The 17,741-nt window shown below is 33.2% G+C and overlaps 1 protein-coding gene across 2 annotated transcripts in view; it reads left to right on the top strand.

Annotated features, from left to right (window-relative positions):
• ACOX3 (acyl-CoA oxidase 3, pristanoyl) overlaps positions 1-17,741 on the top strand; it is a 272,680-nt gene that overhangs the window by 228,892 nt on the left and 26,047 nt on the right. For both annotated transcript variants that reach the window (XM_074229850.1, XM_074229851.1), the window contains exons 18-20: positions 4,742-4,864; positions 6,557-6,670; positions 13,515-13,630. In XM_074229850.1, coding sequence (XP_074085951.1) covers positions 4,742-4,864; positions 6,557-6,670; positions 13,515-13,630 — 353 coding nt within the window. The remainder of the gene's footprint in view (positions 1-4,741; positions 4,865-6,556; positions 6,671-13,514; positions 13,631-17,741) is intronic.

The raw sequence follows: 17,741 nt of genomic DNA, 5'->3' as shown, positions 1-17,741 counted from the left end.
CTGACTGGAGATTTTTTCTTTGGGAGCTGGTTGATGGCTTGTTTAATATCTGTTTCTGAAATGGGAATATTTCAAGTATTTCATTTCCTCTTCTGTTAATCTGGGCAGTTTATATGTTTGTAAATAAGTATCCATTTCACTTACATTGTCAGTTTTGTTGGCCTGTAATTGTGTAAAATATAACTCTGAATTATTACTTTTATTTCCTTCTCACTGGTGATTGGTTCATCTTTTTCATTTTTGATACTGGTAATTTGGTTTTCATCTTCATTTTTTTGATCAGATTAACAAAAGTTTATCCAATTTTTGATTTTTTCATCAAACCAATTCTGTATTATTTAGCATTTCAATAGTTTTCTTAGTTTCAACTTTATTAATTTCTCCTTGGATTTTCAGAATTTCTAATTAATTCGGTTTTTTAAATTTCTTCTTTCTCTAATTTTTTTTGGTTGCATGCCCAATTCATTGAACTCTTCTTTCTACACTTTATTCATTTAGAGGTATAAAATTTTCCCTAATATCTACTTTGGCTGCATCCCACAAGTTATGGTATGATGTTTCATTATTGTCATTATCTCAGATGAAATTTCTGATTATTTCTATGATTTGATCTATAAATTTAGAGTATGTAGTTTGCAATTTTTAGTTCATTTTTCTCTGGCCCTAATTTTACAGCATGAGTTCATACAAATATTTCCATGTTAATTTCATATTAATGATTTCTAATTGCATAAAAATTTTCATCATATTCAATCAGCATAATTTGAGTTTTTACCCAGCCATTTCCTATGCATCTTCTTTGTTTCCATTTCTTTTCCTAAAAAAATGCTGCTCTGAATATTTTGATATGTATAAGTCAGTTATTTTGTTTCATCTTTGATTGCCTTTGGGCATAAACTAAATAATGGAATTGCCATGTTAAAAGATATGGACAGATTCGTTACTTTTCTTGCATAATTTCGAATTGAACTCCAGAACACTTAATAACTCATTGTGTCTGTCTTTGCATAGGCTCTTCAACATTGACTTGTGCCATCTTTTTTCTTTCAAGCCAGTTTGTAAGGAGTGAGACACAATTTCACAACTATTTTAATTTCTATGTCTCCTGCTTTGGTCACCTGTAGTTTACATATTTGCTTTTGGAAAGTTTGCATCTTTTGATCTTTTGAAAGGAATGACTTGGTATTATGCATTTGTGTGTGTATCAATTCCCTTTGTATTTTTGGATATTAGGTTTTTCAGTAATATTTGATATAAATGCTTTCCTATTCTGACATTTTTCTTTTGTTAAAGCTTTATTGATCTGTTTGTGGAAAACTTTGTAATTTTATGTAATCACAATAATGGAATTTTTAATCTTTTATTATTTTTCCTATTTTGTTTTGTTAAAAAAAAATGTCTCTTTAGCCATAGTTGGGAAAATACCTGATTTCTTTCTTTTTTAACTTTCCTTTTGACCTTACCATGATATATAGTTTAAGATATTGGCTTAATCCTTCTTTTAGACACTACTTTCCTGTTTTCCAAATAGAAAAGGGAGTGTTGCTCCAACCTGATTGCCATAATTCAGTTCCTTGGAATTATCAAACATTGACTTAATATTTTTGATAACCTTGGTTTTTGCTTATTTAACATGTTCCGCTGATGATTTTCCTGGGCTTCTTTTTAGGGTTTTTTTTTTGCAAGGCAAATGGGGTTAAGGGGCTTGCCCAAGTCCACACAACTAGGTAATTATTAAGTGTCTGAGGTTGGATTTGAACTCGGATACTCCTGACTCCATGCCTGGTGCTCTATCCACTGAGCCACCTAGCTGCCCTGATTTTTCTGTTTTTAACTGGTAACAAATAGTATTCCTAACCACTGCTTTATAATGTATTTTGAAGTGTTACAATGGTGTGTCCATGCATTCCTAGGTTGTTTTTTTCTTTGCAAAACAATGGGGCTAAGTGACTTGCTTATGGTCACACATCTAGGTTGGATTTGAACTCAGGTCCTCCTGACCCCAGGGTCAGTGCTCTATCCACTGTGCCAACTCACTGCCTGTATAGTTTTTTCATGTCATTATTTTTGAGGTTTTTTAAACCTGTTGTTATTCCATTGGATATTGTACTATTGCCTAGTTGCACCCTCCCCTCAAAAAAACCAAAAAAATTGTTCATATAATTCAAGTTGATTAGCACCATCTACTAAATTAATTTAAGTAGTGCTATCATTTTTATTTTTATTTTTTTGTTTAAGGCAGTGAGGTTAAGGGTGACTTGCCCAAGGTCACACAGCCAGGTAATTATTAGGTGTCTGAGGCTGGATTTGTACTCAAGTCTTCCTGAATCCAGGGCCCATAGGCCATCTACTGCACCACCTAGCTGCCCCCATGGTATCATTTTTATTATATTGGCAAGGTCCTACAATAAATAGTAGATATTCAGTTACTTTTCTTCTATTTCTAGAATAAGTTCATTATAGTTGAATTTATTTACCTCTTGTGTATTTTGTTTGGCTAATTCCTAGATATTTCATGGATTTTTAAATAATTTTGAATAAAGTCTTTCTCAGTATGATTTTTGCTGTTTTTGTTAGAGCTATAACTAACAGAATGATGATTGATTTTTTTGTTAATTTATTAATTTTTAATTTTTTTATCTAGCAACCTCATAGCCTTCATTTGTCTTACTTTCTTCACTGATTCTGTGGGATTTTTTCACTACATCTTAATGTCATTTACAAATTGGGGACAAATTTTGTCTCTCTGCACATGTTTTTATTTTTTGTCTTGTCTAATTACTATCAAAATTTTCTAGAATGTCAGATAAAAGGAAGGGAGAATATTCCTATTTTATAATTGTATTTTCTGAGAAAGTTTTGGGAATTTCTCCCTTATAAAAATGTTCTTTTTTTTAAATATAAGCTTTTCAATATTGATAAAGTGCTAAATGATCTCAAAGGCTTTTCTCTACTTCTGTTGAAATTATCATGTGACTTTGTTATTTTTGTTGTTTATATAATTAATCCTACTAATTGCTTTCATAATGTTGTAATATCCTTGAATGCACAGAATGAGCTTAAGTTGGACATAGTGATTTCTTTTCTGGCCTTTAGATAATTTTTGGCAATTAATTTCTGACATTGAGTTATTTAAGATCTTTATTTCTTCCTTTGTGACCTTGGGAATTTTTTATTTTATAGATACTCATCAACTGTTTCTTGTATATAATTTCATATTGTGATATTTTCTGATAATTATTTTTTTCTCTTTTGTGAATTCACCATGTTCATTTTTTAAAATTTGATTTTCCTTTTCTTGAACAGATTGGTGAATTCAGATTATCAGATTTGTTAGTCTTCTCAGAAACAACAGCAACAACAGTTCTACATTTTTGAAAGAAATCACTTGCTCTGTATTCCTCCTCTTAATTTTCTATATTTGTTTGCTAACCCCCTTTTAGAGTTCTTAGTTTGTTTAGTCTTTATTCTTTAAAGTTTGAACCAAATCATTTTTTTCTTTTGCAAGTTTTCTGAGGACTACTTTAGCTTCATCCTAAATATTTGAACATATTCTCTCATTGTTACTATCACTTATTGTTTCTATGATCTTAAAAACCCAATAATTATTTAGAATTTTATTTATTTGGGCCCTTGGTCCATATAATTTTTCTTTCATTAAAGTTTTTATTTTATTATGGTCTGTAAAAGACTGAAATCAGTCTTCTGCCCCTTAATGGCCCTTTCTTTCATTACTTTGCTTAATCCCAAATCCCTTCTGTAGACTTTTGTTATTCTTGTTGCCAATTATTAAATATTTTGAGATAGAAAATAAAAGATTTAAGGCCAGCAGAAAAGGTGAAAGAATTCGAGCTCTCTCTGGGATGTTAAAACTGCTGAGGATTTTTTTTTTATAAATTACAGCAAAGTAAACTGGTTAAAAAACTTTTCTTCCTGATGGATCAACAAACACTTTAGGACAGGGTGAATAACAAAAAGCTAGGCAGTTGTTTGCTAGATAGAGACAGGCAAATAAAGAGTGGAAGCAAAACAGTCAAGGAGAGCTGCCTGGGCCAGAGGACTGGCCGAGCCTAAGTCCAGACCAGGTGCCCCTTATCTGGGCATTGAGGACAAAAGAGGAAATCCCTCCCCCTTATGTGACAGGAAACCAGGTGGATAGTTATAAGCTGGGAGATTGGGAATGAGGAGACAGGATACAAATTTTATGTTAAACAGTGCAACAATAGGAGTCAATTTACATTTCCAGAGCAATGAACCCTCTATAACCTTAAGAAGATTCCAAGATTTTAATAATATTAAAAATTAAACTTCCTAATTCTCTGCATCATTCTCTCTCTTTTTAATTTGTTTAATCCCTTACTTTACAACCTCAGATAAGAAATCAGGCACTTATTCTCCCTGTTTCTCTCTACCTCTTTCATTTTTCTATTTTAGTGATACTATTTAGTTTATAATGTCCCTTTCCAAGATATACTATTTTCCATCCACTTTATTCTTATTTCTTATTCCTTCTAGGAATGGAATCTTTTTCTAGGAATACTAATTCTGAAGTACTTCTGTTAGTGGAGTCACTAACTCATGTAATAGTTGAGTCACTAATTTAATTTCTTCCATCTTTAACAATCTGTACTTTTCTAGTTATGTTGAATTTTGGCCCCTTGAATTTTAAGTTGGAATCTTTTTTATTACACTACATATTTGATATGTATCACAAACTTTCAAAATTGTGGTTTTATTGCAGTGAATCGTTTGGGTGATATTAGAAATGACAATGATCCAAACTGTACCTATGAAGGAGATAATAATGTCTTGCTTCAACAGACTAGCAACTATTTACTGAACTACATTACAGACCGACATCCAGGTTAGTATTTTTAGTGGGATAGCACATTGTGGACTATCTTATTTAAAGCAGTTATTAATCTCATAGAGCTTGTAAGAGTATTTACCTTTTTATTTGTGTTTTTAGAATATGCTTTATATTTGAGAGAAGAAAATATTATATATTTAAAACAGTGATTCTCAAAATATGGCCTATAGTACCCTGGGATTTGTTGAGGTCAGATGTATATTTATAAGGATACTAAGTAGCACAGTGGATAGAGCCCAGGGCCTGGGTTCAAATTTGACCTTAGACACTCAATATCTGTGTAAGCTGGACAAATCACTTAACTCCACTTGAAAATAATAACAGTAATAATCATACTAAAATGTTATTTTCCTATTAAAATGTTTTTCCCTTTTCCAGCTGTATTAAGACTAGATTTTCTTCATATACTTCAACTAAAAGAGTAGTCAAATGCATTGACTATAAAAGCAAATTTGAGAATATAACTTTTATTAAACCAAATATGTAAAATAATTAATGTTTTTGGAAAACAATTTATTTTTCATAAAATTATCTGATTTTGTTAATATATGATGACTTATTGTTAATTTAAAGTCAATTAGTCAAAAAATTCTTTTACATTGTATCAGTTTTAATTTCTTAGGTTAAATATGGACAGTGATAGCTGGTGATTTGCTGGTAAAGGTTAAATAATTGGTTCTTTGAAATTCAGCAAAGTACTTTTAAGTTTAATCTGCCTTATTAACATTTTCTTCATCACTTTTTCAAGTCTAGAGATCAACAAAACAATAAAGGCCAGATTTATAGTCCTTGCTGATATCCAAGGCATAAATGTACTCATTGAAAATTTACCGCTGAACTATGCTGATTCATTCTGAGCGAGATATGATCCACATAAATCTAAGATTTTGGCGGTCATCAATAAGATTATAGAGGGATTCTGAGACCAAAAGGTTTGAGAATCATTGCTTTAAAAGGTATAAATCAATAGAGACAACCTATAGACTCTAAGAGTCTAAGAGTTGGTTCTAAGAGTCTAAATGAGGATGAGGATGAGGATGCCAGATTCTTCCACCCAAAGTTATCTATATGGAAGTAGCCCCTAAAAGCACAAAAAGGCTACCTCTGGACTGGTTTTCCCTCAACTGGCACTAAGTATGGGTCTATTGAGTGAAGTGTGATGATGAGTTGAATACGGGAGCCAGTTGAATCCTCCATGTGACCCAGCAGGATAGCCCTGGTATCTGGGTGTCAGGCAACTTCTTCTGCAAGTCTTTGCCTCATGTTTCTTAAGGGTCTGGAGAAAAGTCTTCTATATTGTGTGATCCTATAAATTGCTTGTGTCTTAGGCACAGAATATTTCAATAAGTGAGGAGGGCAATTAGGACTATGTCACGAGGTCATTGATAGTGCTTTCTTAATAAATGCTTCCTTTTTCCTTGAAGGTACCTAAATCTTGTGAGCCTGAATGCTGATAGGGAAATGCTGATTGGACTACTTGACCTTTGAAATCCCTTCTAACTCTAAATTTCTATAGTTTTTGAATTTATTCTAATTACAAATTGCTTCTAAAGTGGTAATTCTGGATATTGATTATAATTGATAATTAATCAATATTGATAATAGGAAGATCACAGCTTATCAAAGTCAGAATAGTCAGACTACATATTCTTAATTTTTCAATAAATACGTTTAATATTTTATTAGATAAAATTCATATTGAAAGTCCACTGGAATCTGTAAATTTTCTTGAAGATTTTAAAAATATTCTTGGTCAGAAATTTATGATATCCAAAGCCGAAGATTGCATGGATTCTTCAGGTAACTATCTTCTCTTATTTTTCTGAGAATTTCTTTCTATTTTCTTTTACTGATTATATCTTATAATTTATCTTATACTATCATAATCATAAAATTCAATGTGTATTTTAAATCCCAAAAAGAAATTGTAAATTACTGGAGGTCACGATTTAGACCATAGGGTTTTATTTCAGGAAAACTTTATATTTTATTGAAAAAAAGTGCTGGACTTGGAATCAGAAGATCTGGATTCAAATTTAGTCTCAGATTCTTGCAAGCTATATAACCTTAGTTGTACCTTATCTTCTCTAAATCTGTTTCCTACTCTGTAAAAGAATATACTATTTACCCCCATAGGGTTGATGCAATTATTATTATTCACTTGTGTTATTTCCTTTGTGTTATATTATAGGGATTCCAACTAAGCCCCTGGTGAACTACTCGGCAAGTCCATATTTTTTAAAAACTAAAAACATTAGAATATTACATAACAAAATATCCTTTATTTGATAAATGACACAAATTCACAATTAAGATGCAAATAGAATTTAATCACTCTGTCTTGGCCAAATGATTACTAAAAAGTTAACAGTGAATTTCTCTGAGTGAATGAAAAATTTAAACTCCTCAGAGTGTTCAGGTATCCCAAGTTTAATTCACCACCAGCTACTACTGAGGCTGCTTTTATAGTCATCTATGTGTTTCTAGATGAATTAAATAAGGGATCACTAAGGATTTGGGGATTTATCTTAAGGAGTTTGAGTTTTATCTTGTTAACTATGGTGTGCAATTGAAAAATTTCAAGATAATTGATTTAATCACTCAGAAAGATGAGTTAGTGATGTATACAAGATAGATTGGACAAACAGGTAGATCAGTTGAAGCTAATGACAACGTCTAGATGGTATAAAACTTCTTTTCAGCTGTATCATTGTGTCCTTCTGAATATTATGGGGAGAATAAAAAACAATTTCAATTTTGCTCTCCTCTTCCCTCTCAAGTTATTGCACATTTTAAAGTTGTCTATGGATGGGGAATAATGTGAAATAAAGATAGACTATGGAAGCCTAGGATTGTTGAAGCAGTAAAGCCACCCACTGATATCAGTTCACTGAAAAACATTCATCATTTTGTGCTATTCTCCTTGACATCTGGAAGATCATGTGATAGATAATCAATCAGACACAAATTGTCATTCCTGGAGGTTTGCACAGACTTAGTTGTGCAGAATTGTGCATGATTGAAAATGAAATATCTATGAGAAAACTTGGGGCACTTTTAAAAAATTTGGGACAACCTTGAAAAACTCAAAATAACATAGCCAACTTAATTGTGAATATGATATTTCAAATCTTCATTTAAAGAAAAAGTTAAGGTAGGAGATTATGGAATTAATTCTCACATCAGAGTGAGGAGGGTTGGATTTTTCCCATATGGAGAAAATTCCATTGCTATCATTCTACAGACTTCTATATAATTGTCTCAATTTTCTTGGTAGCTATTTAGTCTTCAAGTTAGACTTGAAGTCAGCATCAACCTGAATTTCAATACTATTGACAAATCTTATTAGAACTGTAGGAAAGTCACTTAGCCTCACTACACCTCAGGTTTTTTTTTTCATCTGTTAAATGATTACAATAAACCTTAAATCTTAAAACACAATTCAAATAGGACTCAAGAACTGACATATGCATTCCGTGCCTATTAATAAAAAGAAGTGGGCTAACTTTACTTTTTCTCAAAGTGCTAATAATTTGAAACTCAAAACTCACCAGTTGATATTAAGAAGTACATATTAACCAGTGTTTCTATCAGTGCAAGTATATGGGAACTGGAAGAGGGTGGAGGATAGTTGAGGTGAAGTGACTTGCCCAGGGGTCACATGACTAGTCTTTGTCTAAGCCTGGATTTGAACTCAGGTCCACATGACTTCAGGGTCATCTTATAAAACAATGGGAATTTGTGTAAATAGATGTAAACATCTGCATTCTTTTTAAATTGTCATCTGTTGTAACATTTAGATTTTCATATATTTAATAGGTCATAGCACAGATATATCTTGGTATTCCATCTTTCTTCAGATTCAGCAAACAAAGCCTTTCAAATCTTGTAGTTTAGTAAATAAGTTGGAATCATCTGATTATCCTGTGAGTTACCCACATTTTGTCAAAATTTTCTCAGGAAAACATTTCACGCAAAACTCATTTTTGTAAAAATTATTTGCCGTTGGAAAAAAGCATCATCTGTCTGGAAAGGAAGTTAAAACATTTGATCATTTAACCCTGAATTTCTGCACTTACTAAGTTTTGTCTCATCTGGATTTGTAGTAAAAACTATACTTCATGTAGAACCATGATACTCCATAGAAACTGAGTGCCCCAAACATTCCCCAAATAAAGTCAGTCTATTAGATTAAAAAATTGATCAAACTTGATGGACCCAATCTATCAAGGAATGAATCTTTGTTTTAGGGGATGCATATTAAAGCTGTCTGTTTTATTCATCATTTTAGTATTTGTTGCATTAAAAATATGATTTGCTTCATAGATTCTATGTGAAAGGATATTATTTGCTTTCTATAAGTGAATCATATGTTCTCCTTTTATATTTGGATCCCAGGCTACTGAATGCTGCCAAGGTCCATTCTTGTCACCTATCAATAATCTCCCATAGTGTAGCCTAGTGAATCATGGATCTCCATGATCTCATAGAAATCAGAATTGTACTGATACAAAATATAGTAGAAAGAGGAATAATAGATTCACTATAAGTAGGCTACAGTATCATACTAATTTATGTTTAATTTTATTTTTCTTGTTTAACATAGATCAGATTGCTTGTTCTCCTAGGGGGAAGGATCTAAAGAGAAAATTCTACACAAATGAATGTTGAAAATGACCTCTACATGTAATTACAAAAAAATAAATTATTAAGATACAACATATTACTAATGACACTTGCCTGGAGTAAAAGATATCATCAAAGACATGTATGACCTCTTTTTGAATCCCCAGCCCTGAGCACTGGTAGGTGCTTCATGTGCAGGTTGAATTAGCCACCAGCATCCTCCCAATATAAAAAGACCTAGAGAAAGGTTTCAAATGTCCTGGTGGTCCTTTCTTGAGGTTTATGCTAAGGATACCATAAAATCATACCATTCCAAAGTTTTAAGTCACTGAAAAGGTCTTCTGGTCCAATTTTCATGTACTGTATGAATCTAACATCTCTGACAAATGATACAGGTTCTCTGTTGTCTCTAGCTTACCGATTCCTGAGGGAGTGAATTCATTTTGAGATATTCTGAATGTTAGGAAATTCTTTATTATTTTGCAAAATTCTGCCTCCCTGTAACTTTTAACCATGGGTCCTTGTTCTGCTCTTTAAAGCCAAGCAAAATAAAGCTGCTCAACCCTCCACAAGCCGGTACTGGAAATATCTGGAGATTTCAATTATCACCCCTCCCCCACTCCCCAAAAGTTTTTCTTCCAGACAAAATATTACAAATTTCTTTAAGTGTTCCTTAGTTTTTAGTTCTGTACTGATCCTGAATACATGCTAGGTTGTCAATTAAATATTTTACAACCTTATTTGAGACAAGTAGCAATAAAGTCAAAAAAGTTTTACAAAGCAACCAGATTAAGACCTGTTGACTGCATTTTGAAACAAATCTTACAAAACTCTTGCAATTATATGTCACTCTGGGTAATTTATTATTTTTTTCCATTTCATCCATTTTTAAAAATTCATTTTTTTCATGTATTTTAATGTATAATTGTCATCAGTATCAGCTGAGGCTTATCAACTATGTGTGGGCAAGACAGCCAGAGAAGCTCTGGGTTTATAATAGTCCTTGAGCAAAAAGAGCATGAACTTTTTACTTGCCGGTGCAGCCATGTGTGTTCTTACTGTGATGGATTCCAAATCTTTCTTACTCCAACTCACCTCTACTGGGTGATGCACCTAAGCTTCAACCTTTCTTTCTATTCTGCTCTTAGACTTCCCTGTCCCACCCTAAGTGGAATGAATGAGACCCTGGGAAATACCATAAACCAAGGAAAGACCATATGTTCCTAGGCTAGAGTTAGAAAGGACTACAGAATGTCCAATCTGAACTCCTTATTTTACATGTGAAGAAACTATATCCTAAAGAAGTGAAAGACTGCTCGGAAACTGCAATTCACACCCCTGTCAATTGAAAGGCCTGTTTTTGCAGGGGTATTGCCTGTTTTATCCAGGGGTCCTTCCTTATCACTTCTCATTTTCATCGCCTTCTCTATATTTTCAATATACTCCTTAATCCATGGGTCTTGTTCTCCTGTGGATTACTTTTAGGCATTCCACTGTGTTACATGAAACACCCTGTCCATTAGTTTAGAAAAATGTAATTAGGATTAAAACAAAGTTAGACATTTGTCAGCAAGATTACTTTCACAGCTAGAGAACAGAATAACTCTTTATGTTTGAATATGTCTACTTTTGTGTTTATATTTGAATGTGTGTAAAGCTGAATTCCAGGATGAAAATATCAAATTGGAATGGCTTTCCTCTGTGCCAGAATGAATTTCAATTCATTTCTACCTGAAAATATGTATTCAGAGCCTACTATGGATAAGGTCTACAGAGATTATTTAAGATGCAAAGATTTTAATTAAGTGAGAAAAAGCTAGACCCAGAAAAGTACATAATGAAGAATGTAATAAGAGCAAAAGAGAATTCAAAAGGTTGTAGGAAGATTGGAGAAGTGGAATATTATTTTTAGTTTATGTTTTGGGGATTCTGTAAAGGCATCGCAGGGCTTTTAACCATTGAACATCTTCAAACAGGAACACATTTTAGGCAAGGATGAAAAGCTGCATGGATTCACAGAAGCAGGGAAAGATTGGTTAATATAAGGGAATAGCCAGTAGTTGAAGAAAGAGGGGATAGACAACAAGGTCAAGACATCTAAAAAAAGGCCATTGGATGGATAAAACCAGCAATGCTAGTGTTAATATTCGAGATTCTAAATATTAGTATGATTTGCTTTGAAAATTCAAATAATTGTATCCCTTGGAAAATTATTTCCTCTTGACCTCAGTTTCCTCTTCTGTAAAGTGAGGAAGCTGGATTTGAGTAAGATGGTTTTCCATTTCAATTCAACAAGCATTTTTTAAGTAGCTCCTATGTGTAAATATACTGTACCCATATCTTGGCAGGTGAGGGGCAGTAATGAAAGTTTGAAAATGTATATAACTCCTGCCCTCAGGGAGACTTACAATCTAGTAAGAGGATATATTTACACAAATAACCAAATTACTGGTTAATATATAAGAAAAGTCAAACAAAGCATAAAAATTTCAAGCCACATAATCTCAGAGTAGGAAGTGACTACAGGACTCATCTGGTGCAACCTGTATCTGAACAACATTCCTCTCAACAGCATCCTCAATGAGTGGCCAACTGCCTTTTACTTGGGAATGGGGAGAAAGGCAGCAGAGGTTGGGGGAGACAGAGATGGGGGAGGAGAAGAGAAATGGGAGACCGAGAGAGAAGGAACCAGTTAGTGATTAAGGTATTGGGCTAAATTTTCCTCCTCCCCTTTTCCCTCCTGCTCTAACATTCTATAATTCTGTGATTTCCAGTTTAGCAATTCAGGGGCAACATTTGAGAAATAGCATATGTTCGGGTGTGTAAATGGAACAGTCCCACAATTACTGGGTCATTGTGCAGCTGTTGCTTCTGATTTGTGGAGAAAAGAAAGTTTTGTGCCTTCAGCAGATTCCTTATAGTTCACTGCTGCACAAATAAATCATGGAAAATATTCCCATGTTCATGATGCCAATCTTTTGTTCATCATCTTGAGAACTAAACATCAGAGGAAGAATTTAAGACATAATAAAATATAAAAGGTTATAAAATAAATTTGTGGAAATGTCAGTCAATATGAATTTATTCAAATTACTACTATGCAAGAAATATAGCAGATTTTTTATATTCTAATAAAAATTTTAATTTCTTGGTAAAGTTGAATTAGTTCAAACTGTATTTTACTTAAAAGGATTTGGGATTTTTATTTATGTGACTGAGAATATAAGGAATTCTAGAGTAATTCTTTGAGAGTAAATATGTTTTTAAAAACCTCATTAGCATATGACGATCTCTTAAATCTAGAAACCCTTTCTCAGTCCTTTTCCCTTTTCACCTCTTAGCGTCCTTTGGTATGGTTGGTCAGCTCCTCTTAGGTATTCTCTCTTCTTTGAATTGTGATGCTGCTCTTTGTTGGTTTGCTTTACTTTTCTTTGTTGGATTATCTGTATCACTCCCTCTAATTACATACCTTCCCCAAAGCTCTATGTTGGGTCCTTATCTCTTTTCTACAATTCAATGTTTTCATCACTTCTCTTAGTTTAACTATCCTATTTTTATAGATGATTCCTAGATCTATATGTCCAGCCCTAGTTTGTTGGAAAAATAGGCACCGCCTATTGGATTTTGAACACTGTGTCCCACAGGCATCTTTTTACCTCCCCTCTTCCACCCCACCATTAGTACTCCTGTAACCTAGGTTCATAACTTGGATATTATTCTCAATTTCTCATTCAACACAATAGCCAATCAGTTGCTACCACTATAACTTACCTATATTCTCCAGTCTTATATACAGAATGAGGAGGATGCTCATGCTCATGCTTACCCAATAGACTCCCACAGGATTGTTGGCAGAATCAAAGAAAAGAAAACAGTACTGAATAACCACTATGGGCCATGTCACATGAGAGCCTGTTACCTGCTTTAAGTTTAGAACCTCATAAAGTAAGTTCTTGCTAATGGCATAAACTTCCCAATTTACCATCACGTGACAGCTGTCATTTCTTTTGTTTTTAAGTTTCTCTGGCAGCATACAAGTGGTTGGTTTGTTACCTACTACGAGAGAGTTATCAAAAATTAAATCAGGAAAGAAAATCTGGAAGTGATAATTTTGAAGCAAGAAACAACTGCCAGGTACTAATCTGCTAACTTTTTAAGTTTTTGGTTGCTTTTGTTTTCCAAGTTCTTGGTTGCTTCTGCCTCATAGTAACTTAACTTTAATTTAACATAATGTACTAAGTTTTAAAATGATTTTCTGTTGCAGGGAAAGCTTCATGTGGGAATCTTTAATTCTATAGCTTGTTGGAGGGAATTTAACAGTTTGTAGTCTTGTGGTTAGATCCCTGATCTGGGAATCAGGAAATTTGTCTTCATTTCCCAGATTTGCCACTGACTCATTATGGATTAAGTGGCTTGTTCCAGGTCACACATCCTCACTGTTTGTTTTTCTTTTATAAAATGGGGATGTAGTGAAATCTTGTCTGCACTAATAGAGGAGAAAATGTGGTAATGAATCATTCAGAAATAGCTTACTTTGTTTTAGGTTGTGATAATCTTCTATTTGGATCTGGATGTATCTTGAATTCTGGGAATTCATAGTACAAAACAACTTGGTTATAAAATATCTGTGACAAAAAATGTATTTCACTATAATCAAATATGTCCTCTATATCCAATAATGTTTAGTTTTATGGAAAGAATTATGTATGTCAACCATACTGTAATCAAAAGGTGTACCCATGCATTTTATGTATGTGTTTTTGTATTTGTGTATGTATTGTTATATGCACACATATGTATAATAGAGAGATACTCATATATTATAATTATAATCACCCTTTCTGTCCTATATGCTATCTTTGTGCCCTTTAGTAACTTTGTTTTAATTTAAAAAATCAACCTACATTCTTAGGGGGCAGCTGGAAAAAACAGTAGATAAAGCTTGAAATCAGGGAAGACTCATCTTTATGAGTTCAAATCCAAGCTCAGATGCCTACTAGCTGTGTTACCTCGGGCAAATCATTTAACCCTGCTTGGCTCAGTTTCCTTATCTGTAAAATGAACTGAAGAAAGAAATGGTAAATCACTCCAGTAACTCAAATGGGATCATGAAGAGTTGGACATGACTGAAATGACTCAAGAACAACAACAAATCTACATTCTCAGATACTTAGTTTAATTTTTCACATTTGCTAAAACCTTATTGTCCTCGGAGGATATCATTTCCTTGCCAATTGTCTGGAGCCTACTCCTTCCATTTCCCTCCAAATTACTAGGTCATAGGAAAGGGCTGTGGATTATATAAACTTTTGCCACCTTTGACTCCTACCATATTATACTCACTGGCAAGTCCTATGATTTCTTTTTATGTCTTCTTACATCTTTTTCCTTTTATCTACTCTTGCTGCCATCATGCTCATTCAGGACTTAATGGGATTATACAATTGAGAATTGGAAGGGGTCTTAGAAATGATCTAATCTAATCTCATTTGGCAAAAGAGGACTTTCAATACTTTTTAAATTTTTAAATTTATTTTAAACATGTTTTCTTTTAAAATTTTCAGTGTCAAATTCTCACTCTCCCATCTTTCCCCTGACTACTGGGAAGGCAAACAAAATGATATCAATTATACATGTGAAATGATGGAAAACATTTCCATATTAGCTATATTACAAAAAATAAAGAAAACAAGAAAATGTGTACTTCATTTTCCATTCAGAGTTTATTTGTGCTTTCTAGGAAGGTGCACAGCATTTTTTCATCATGAATCCTTTGGAATTGCTTGGATCATTATATTGATCAGAGCAGCCAAGTCTTTTATAGTTGATCATCATTACAACATTGCTGTTGCTGTGTTCTCACTAGTTCTTACTTCACTTTTCACCAGTTCATGTACATCTTGCCTTGTTTTTTTTTTGGAAAACTACCCCTTTCATCATTTCTATATAGTATAATATACATGTGTGTGTAGGGGGGTGTATAATATATATTATATATGTAATTATATAGAGTATAATAGTATTCTATCACATTGATTTTCTGCAACTTATTCAATTGTTCCTCAATTTATGAACAAGTTCTCAATTTCCAATTCTTTGCTACTGCAAAAAGAGCTCCAATAAATATTTTTGTTCTTGAAGCTCTTTTTCAATTTTTTTTATCTTTTTGAGATTTAGTGTTAGTAGTGGTATTATTGGGTCAAAAGGTAGGCACAGTTGTATAGCCTTTTAAGTATAGATCTTTGTTGTTCTCCAGAATGGTTGGATCAGTTCACAACTTCACCAAAAGTTTATCAGTGTATCTATTTTTTTCTCATCCCTTCAGCATGTGTCATTTCTGATATATGTAAAGTGGTACCTCAGTTTTAATTTGTATTCCTCTAATCAATACTTGATTTAAGCACACTTTCTCATGTGAGTTAAGATTTGATTTCTTCTGAAAAACTGTTCATACTTTTGACCATTTAATCAAGGGAAAAATAGCTTTTATTTTTATAAATTTAATTCAGTCCCTTATGTATTTGAGAAAAGAAGCTTTTTTTCAGTGAAATTTTCTGTAAAAATTATTAATACTTCTCCATCTATGGCACCTTTTAGCAAAATGTAATTTTTCTACTCATCTCTTTTAATTACATCTATTTTTGCCTTTATTTTGACATCATGATTGCTGTCCTTCCTTTTTTGCTTGAGCTAAAGCACAATAGGGTTTGCTTCAGTCCTTTATTTTAATTTTGTGAATTTCTATTTTGTGTGTCTCTTATAAACAATACATTGTTGGATTCTGATTTCTAGATGACATTTTTTTTGCAAGGCAATGGGGTTAAGTGGCTTGCCCAAGGCCACACAGCTACCTAGTTTTTAAGTGTCTGGCCAGATTTGAACTCAGGTACTCCTGACTCCAGGGTTGGTGCTCTTTCCACTGCTCCATCTAGCCACCCCTGGATTCTGATTTCTAATCCATTTTGTTATCCATTTCTATTTTGAAGGTGAGCTCATTTCATTCATATCTGCAGTTATGATTACTAATTATGTATTTCTCTCTATCCTATTTTGTTCTATTTCACCTGTAATCTCTTTTTCACTAGTTATCTGACCCCTTACCATTTGTGTTGTAGCCACTTGTGTTCACTTGTGGCTCACAAACTCTGCATCATAGACCTGTCTTGCAAACTTCCTAAGTTGTCTTAGGCTGGTAGAATTCCTATCTCTGATTTCTTTTTATTTGTCTCTGCTGCTCCAAAATTTGGTTTGAGAAGTTATTTTAAAGTAGAAAGTTGGGAGAGTTCAGCCTGTACTCTGCTATCTTGCTTCCACTCTTTTAATTTTCATTCCTCCTTACCACATTTCCTGCCGTAGTCCTAATCTTGCAATGTTCCAATATTTTACTCTATCCATCAATTTGTTCCTGCTATTGTGATTTTTAGTCTAGTTTTCTTCCCTTTATCTTAAATAACCTCTTCTCCATCTGATTATATACTGTTTTCCCTCTTATTAATTTTATCTATCAATATTTTCCCATGTTCTTCAATACCTTATAACCTGGCTCCTCATTTTCTTCTTTGCTTCATTCCCTCCCATCACCTTTCATGATTTCATCATGTGGTAGCCAATCCTTAGAGGACCCATGCACAATCCTTTGTCAGATCACTTATTGAAGCTTTTCAAAGGGGACAAATGTATCTTTATCTTTTTTAGAACAATATTTTGCCCAGAAGAGTTTAAATGAAATGTTTGGAAAATTTAATCTTCTTCCCTCAGAGTCATTATAATGGGATTATACTTGACTTCAAATTCAGTGAAAACACACTTGGAAAGTTAACTCAGAAAGAAACTGGAGTTTATTCTTTTCCTGCCTTTCTGCTCAGAATTTTCTCTGCTCGCATACTTTGCTGGGAACAAAGTGAAATAGATTCATCTTTAAAGAAATTATTGATTCACATATTTCTAGAAAGATAATATGTAGCAAAGATCCTGAGTGAGTTTTTGTCCTGACTCATACATGGTGCTGAGTGATCCTGGGCAAATTGCTGAAACTCTCTAATCCTTTAAATGGGGATATTCATCATTGTAAGACCTACTGCCTAGGAAACTCAACCCAAGCAGAATGGAACTCCTTAGTAAACAGTTTTCATGACCTTATCTAACTGACAAAACTCTTCACATGATGATCAGTCTCCTGGTGATTATTTGGTCTGCATTTAGTTTTGCTTATCCTCCAAAGGCACAAGGATGAAGATGGCAGAGA

The sequence above is a fragment of the Macrotis lagotis genome, chromosome 3, assembly GCF_037893015.1.
Source record: "Macrotis lagotis isolate mMagLag1 chromosome 3, bilby.v1.9.chrom.fasta, whole genome shotgun sequence".
Taxonomy (NCBI): domain Eukaryota; kingdom Metazoa; phylum Chordata; class Mammalia; order Peramelemorphia; family Peramelidae; genus Macrotis; species Macrotis lagotis.
The sequence above is the reverse complement of the archived record's forward strand: the minus strand, read 5'-3'. Positions and strand labels throughout refer to the sequence as shown.